Here is a 5674-nt window from a genome sequence, read left to right as displayed (position 1 = left end):
ATTCTGAATGAAGATTTTGATTTTCTTAGTGTTGATATCCCCCTCTTCCATTACCACCAACCTATTAGCACAAACTAGGGATCTTATACAGTTTCTACTTCTATGTTTCAAAAAGTTTGGTGAGAGAACCTAGTATTTTTGTCTCCTTCCTTTAGCCATTGACCATGAGATTTTTGTTTCCAAAAGGTTTCCTCGTAAACTGAGATAGTAATCCATTGGTCTCTAAGGATTTGTTCCTACAAGCTCATAACACTGTCTTGATGGTTATTTTCTTGTGACACTTGAACTTCTGCCAACTTGCCCTCAATGACCCTTTATTTTATACAAAATGTTTTCAAAGGAAACCTTGTTCCACTTTCTGATTTTATCCCATACCGCCCACAACTTCATTTCAAAGTTAATCATTGGGGAGGCCATAGTAGGCATATTCCAATAAGAACCAATTTGGTCCCTAAGGTTGTGATTAGAGAACCACATGTTTTCAAATCTAAAGAGACTTGTCACCTTCTTGCCAACTTTCCACTCCAATGAGCATTATGATATGACCCAATATAGGGTTTAGCTTCCAAAAGAAAATCATCTGTATTAGCCCAGTTAGGACATAGAACAACCATGTCAAGCCTAACTTGGATAAGGCCAAAACCTTGTCTCCGATTAGACCACATGAAATTAGCCCCCCTTAGATCAAGGTCAATAAGACCAAAGTCGAGGGAAAATTCCCCTAGCTTTCCCATGCATTTAGAGAAGTCTTCAACAACTCCCTATCTTTTCAAAAGGATAAAGGGGGGAGTTTAAGTCACCAACAACCATCCATTTAGAACTACAATTGTTTATAAGATTAGAAAGGGAGTCCAAAAGTTATTTCTGTTGACCTCTATTATTTGGGGCATAAACATTGACTATATTTGATGACCACCCAGAAGATAGATCATTGAAAGTAGTAAAAATACCATTAAATGAGGAGTTTAAAAGAGTACCTGACAACTTACTTCCATTTCATACGACAGCTAGACCACCCAACACACCCTAAGAGCCTTGAGAAATCCAAGAAGCATAGGCCAAACAAACTTAATAGCCTTCTGCATACGTTCTCTGCTCATTTTTGTTTCTTGTATAAGAAGAATATTTGCTTTAAGATCGTGAAGAGCCCACTTCAACATATGTTGCTTCAAATGATTGTTTATACCCCTAAGATTCCAATATAGTATTCTTATCATAATAAGATAAAAAGAAACTATTATAATTGCAACTAACAACCAAGCACATACATCAACACAAACAAGCTTAAGCTTTAATCACCGCATGTTGACCTCCCTCTTTAAAAGAGGGCTACGGGCTCCCCACTTGATGTCCCTTGAGTTTGGATCCAATTGCCTTGCTTGTTGTCAAACCTACCTTGTTACTCTTGCCAACATCAAGTTTATACCTTTTGTTTTGTTCTTATAAATTTTTATTCATTAATGCTCCTTAGTAATGTCACCCTCTATAACAAAGTTGGCATCCCAAAGGGCATTAGGTAGACTGGCTCTCGAGGGAATAGGATGTAGCAACTTACATCCTTCAATTGCTAGGGACCTAGGACAAGGTAACACCGCTAAGATACACGAGCTATCACCTAGAGGGGATGGTGTTCTCCAACCCTGAAGAAGACAAGGAGGAAGGAGAGATTTCACCAACTCGTACATAATCTTTTTTTGAGTAGGGGTGAGAAGAGGGCTTAAGCTAGACATAGGGGGGCTTAAAGGCTTTAAGCTTCCTTAACTATAGGAAGGACTGTGGTTGTGCCCTGAGTAAGAGCCTACAAAAGTAAAGAGAGTTTCGCAAGATCTACTTGAATAGTCACAACATCCTTGGGCCCCCTTCGTTCTTGGAGGGAGAAGGACATGAAAGATCTACATGGCCAAATCTTCTACAATTTACAAGAAACAACTCTGCTCTTTCAAAGACTAGTGGTTGTACATAAGAACACAACTTAGAGTCTAAAATAATAGATGTAGAAAGAATCTTGTTCACCATCATGCTGACATAGATTCTTGCAAACAAAAAAGTGAGAGTTTGTCTAGGTGACTTTTATCTACCAACAATAATGAACCAAAAGTTTTTCCAATACCTCTCTGAAAACCTCACTATTCCAGCACTCCCCCTGGAGTTTTGGGAGCCTAACCCACATGCGTGCTAAAGGTCCCAAATCGATTGTTGGGTTTAGTTTAGGTTTGAACTTAGATACCTCTAGAATGTTTGTGGTATTAGAGCCCAGCAACTAGGGTACATTCGTAAGAACAAAAAAACAAATCTCCTTAGCCGTAAAGGAGAAAACAAATAAGCCTTTAAGGAGGGCATTAATCTTAACATGCCCTTTAACCTTGTGTTCCCATGCAGCTGCTTAAGTGGGTTTTGTGCTTAAATTTAAGCAGTAAAGTGTTCTCATGGACATTTTAAATTGTCTAAAAAGGCTAATTAGAATGTTTGGCTATTTTGGTGGAGCAGTTATTCTTTAGCAATTGAAATCAAGCTAGAGGAAAAGAGGAGGGGCTGAAAATAAGCAGTGGCTGCTTATTGCCAGAAATGCCACATGGCTCCACGAACTCATTTCCCTCTTATTTTTTAAGATTTTATTTCTATTTTTTATATGTTAAATTATTATTCAATTAATTAATTTACATTTCAAATTTTGTGCTTATTTTTAAGCAGCAAAATATATATTCATGGAGCCACTAGCTCCACAATTATTTCCTGAAAAAGTTGACCAGCCACTACTAGCCAAAATAAGCTAAGCAGTGGCATGGAAACATGCTCTAAAAATCTAGGTGGTCGTTGGCCATTCCTACGATCTGACCAATGCTCGGTCTATAAAGCAGGAACCAACCTACCAGAGAGAGCTCCAACCGTACCACTAATTCAACAAGGATATCATCAAGAACTGAAATCGTGCTTCCTTTAACAGAACAGGATCATTTTCTCTTGGGTGGGGAAGACCCACCTGCACTAGCACCAGAGGGTTGCTTCCCGCCGTTGTCCAAGCAATGGGGGAAGGCTTAGCAGAACCCAAAAAGGAACCAACCAGCCACGCAGAGTCAAGTGGGTAACCAGGAAAACCCCCATGGCCCACCGGGAGAGGCATAGAACAAGGTCAGGGAGAATGAAACGGGAACAGGAGAGGACGACGCCAAGGGCAGGGGCTGAAGGGAGCAGGAAAATGAAGAGCGGGAAAGTAATGAATTTTAAGATTTGTTAATAATGATTGCAGTATGCTTTGTTAGCTCTATATCATTAAAACGATAGCAAACCCCAGCAGCCAGCAAAATTCATGATTGATCAGCATCCTTTTTATACACCTTAGATCATTGAACAAACAAGTAATGGCACTGGCTGTTTAAAGCCAAGATGTTTAGACTGAGATTCTCCCACCATTATGAATTCAGATGCCAAACTACAAGTTTTGAATAAAGCAGCAATATTACAAACAAAAACAAATTTCTTTCCCACCAAAGACCTATTACATACAAAGATATCACAGGCAGCAATGCTCATATCAGATTGTTTTAAGAGAAGCTATACGATGCAAAGCTGCGACGGAGAAATATCCAGCTACTGTGTCTTCATTTTAGTTGGAAGGCCTGCAAGCAAAACAAAACAGAGGAAAGAATCAAATTCATGAAAACTTTTGCAATTCATTATGATCAATACACTACAGAGCAAAGTATCGAATTCATGAAGTTGATTCATAACTTTTTTGCAATTAAATGATCAATATGTTAATTTCCTATTTTTTCTTGTTGTTTTTGCAATTCATTATGATCAGTGCGCTAATTTCTGAAATAGAACGAGTAGAATTTTGTTGCCTAACATTTTGAATCAATGATCCACCATCAAACCAGATAGCAGAAGAAAAAAATAGGTTACTGGAGGCCAAATAATAGGAATTTTAGTAATCCTTACCGCAAAGATTGTTGCATGGCCTGGATCTGCAAGGTGAGCCAACAAATTGTCAATGGGGCCAGTACCAGTGTATTCAGCTTGGAACCAGGCTCCCATGACGGCCAACATAGCCAAGCGGCCATTCTTGATCTCCTTGGTCCTCAATTCTTTTATCTTTTCAGGGGAGCCTGAGCCCCAGCCCAGGGGGTCGAACCAGAGACCTCCGGGGTAGCCCACATCGGTGCCAGTGAGCTTGTTGTTGGGGAAAACGGGGTCAGTGTTGACAGATCCAGGCTTGATTATGTCCGCCCATCGCCGCCCCTCTGCCCATCCGAGCAATATCATTTCCACCACGAAGAGAGTGGTTTTGTCAGTGAAGTACTCCTGCTCACCCGCGGTGTACCAGAAGGGCGTGTTCAGGATCCCCAGCTTTGTCAACAATTCAGGGATGAAAATCCCCGCTGCTCCCAGCATTGCCCACCTGCAGTGCACCAGCTCCGATTGCACATTCCATTTCAGCACCTCAGGGTCCGATCCTGCATTTTCAATTCAAAAACTTGTAACCCTAAGCACAAAGATGGATCAACTTCAAAGCCCCAAAATCAGCTCATTGCAATCTTCATAATAACATTCCAGCTCAAAATTCTTTTCATTCCATGCTTACCTAACCCCAGGGGATCGAATCCGAAGTCTCCCGGAAGACTGCAATTTCAGAAAGATTGCAATTTAATACCTAAAATGTTCTAAAAAGGATTGAAACAAAGGGCATAAGACCTAAAATTGTGCAAAAGTTTCGGAAACGGAGGGTTTGAAACCTAAAATGGCGTGAAATGGATTAAAACAAAAGGCAAACCGACCTTCCATCAAGCCAAGGAGGTGGCGTACTGCCTGGAAACCATAAAGGCCTCTCAGTCTGCACTGCTTCACAAACCGTCACGGTTAATTTAGCCCCCCTTTTCCTCCTGCTGTTTCCAAAGCTTGTGGAGGGTCTAATGCCCCTGATTCCCCCCAACGAAGCCTTCGCACTCTTCTGGCAGCTGTTCCAGATCAACGCCCATCAACTTTAACAAAATCTAACATCATGCTATCAAGATTGAACTTCAATCCAAAGTAATTTGGCCAAAAAAAGAAAAACCCCCGACTCAAAATTCCTATTACAAAAATCTCTTTGAAATCACATATGGAACATAAATTCTCTGAAGACTGAATATTTCAGAGGCTTGAGTTTGAATTATCACCTGGATGAAGGAGCAGCAGCTGCTACATTAGATGATGCGCATACAGCAGAAGCACAGGATGCCATGATTGATTTACGTCCTTAAATGTCACTTGCTGCTACGAGAGCAAGAGCATGTATCCTTTCCCGCCTACTATAATAACAAAAGAAAATGCGTAATGGTGAGACTAAGGAGGCTTATCCACTAGAAAGGAATGGCAAGATTTTTGGAGGATAACATTCCTCTTTTGATTGGTTGCTCCCAAAACATGAAGCCCTCCCCACCATCCATTTCCAACCGCTACTTCTCTCATCCCTTCCCTTCCACACACAAGTCTGTCAAATATCTGATATTTCACCTAAACTTCTTTGGTACTATAGCAAAATGATATGCAAGGGGAAAATATTGTTTTTAATTTATAATAGGTATTAATCAATTTGGATGGAGATGATAGTACATTGTTTGAGTGGGGAGGATTTGATTAGATTATCTAACAATAATATTGTCAATAGTAATGAATGGAAAGAAAATTTGGTTTT

At 40.2% G+C, this 5674-nt stretch overlaps 1 protein-coding gene across 1 annotated transcript; it reads right to left on the bottom strand.

Annotated features, from left to right (window-relative positions):
- Positions 1 to 3457: 3457 nt before the first annotated feature.
- Positions 3458 to 5263, bottom strand: LOC149567437 (photosystem I chlorophyll a/b-binding protein 2, chloroplastic-like). Its single transcript, XM_089820627.1, has 5 exons — positions 5157 to 5263; positions 4776 to 4955; positions 4583 to 4620; positions 3940 to 4454; positions 3458 to 3617 (listed from the first exon to the last, which is right to left on the bottom strand). The coding sequence occupies exons 1-5, from the start codon at positions 5219 to 5221 to the stop codon at positions 3600 to 3602; spliced, it is 816 nt and encodes a 271-aa protein (XP_089676753.1). The 5' UTR covers positions 5222 to 5263; the 3' UTR covers positions 3458 to 3599.
- Positions 5264 to 5674: the final 411 nt, after the last annotated feature.

Source organism: Cupressus sempervirens, chromosome 3, assembly GCF_028749045.1.
Source record: "Cupressus sempervirens isolate cs-2001-9-10 chromosome 3, ASM2874904v1, whole genome shotgun sequence".
NCBI lineage: Eukaryota > Viridiplantae > Streptophyta > Pinopsida > Cupressales > Cupressaceae > Cupressus > Cupressus sempervirens.
Note: the sequence above shows the minus strand (reverse complement) of the source record. Positions and strands in the feature narration are given on the sequence as shown.

What these genes read in the sequence shown, in the direction of transcription:
- LOC149567437 (XM_089820627.1), bottom strand. Translation starts at nt 5,221, where the DNA reads ATGGCATCCTGTGCTTCTGCTGTATGCGCATCATCTAATGTAGCAGCT. An exon ending in GCTGCTGCTCCTTCATCCAG is followed by an intron (nt 4,956 to 5,156) that starts GTGATAATTCAA and finishes GATCTGGAACAG; the next exon opens with CTGCCAGAAGAGTGCGAAGG. An exon ending in CCTCCTTGGCTTGATGGAAG is followed by an intron (nt 4,621 to 4,775) that starts GTCGGTTTGCCT and finishes CTGAAATTGCAG; the next exon opens with TCTTCCGGGAGACTTCGGAT.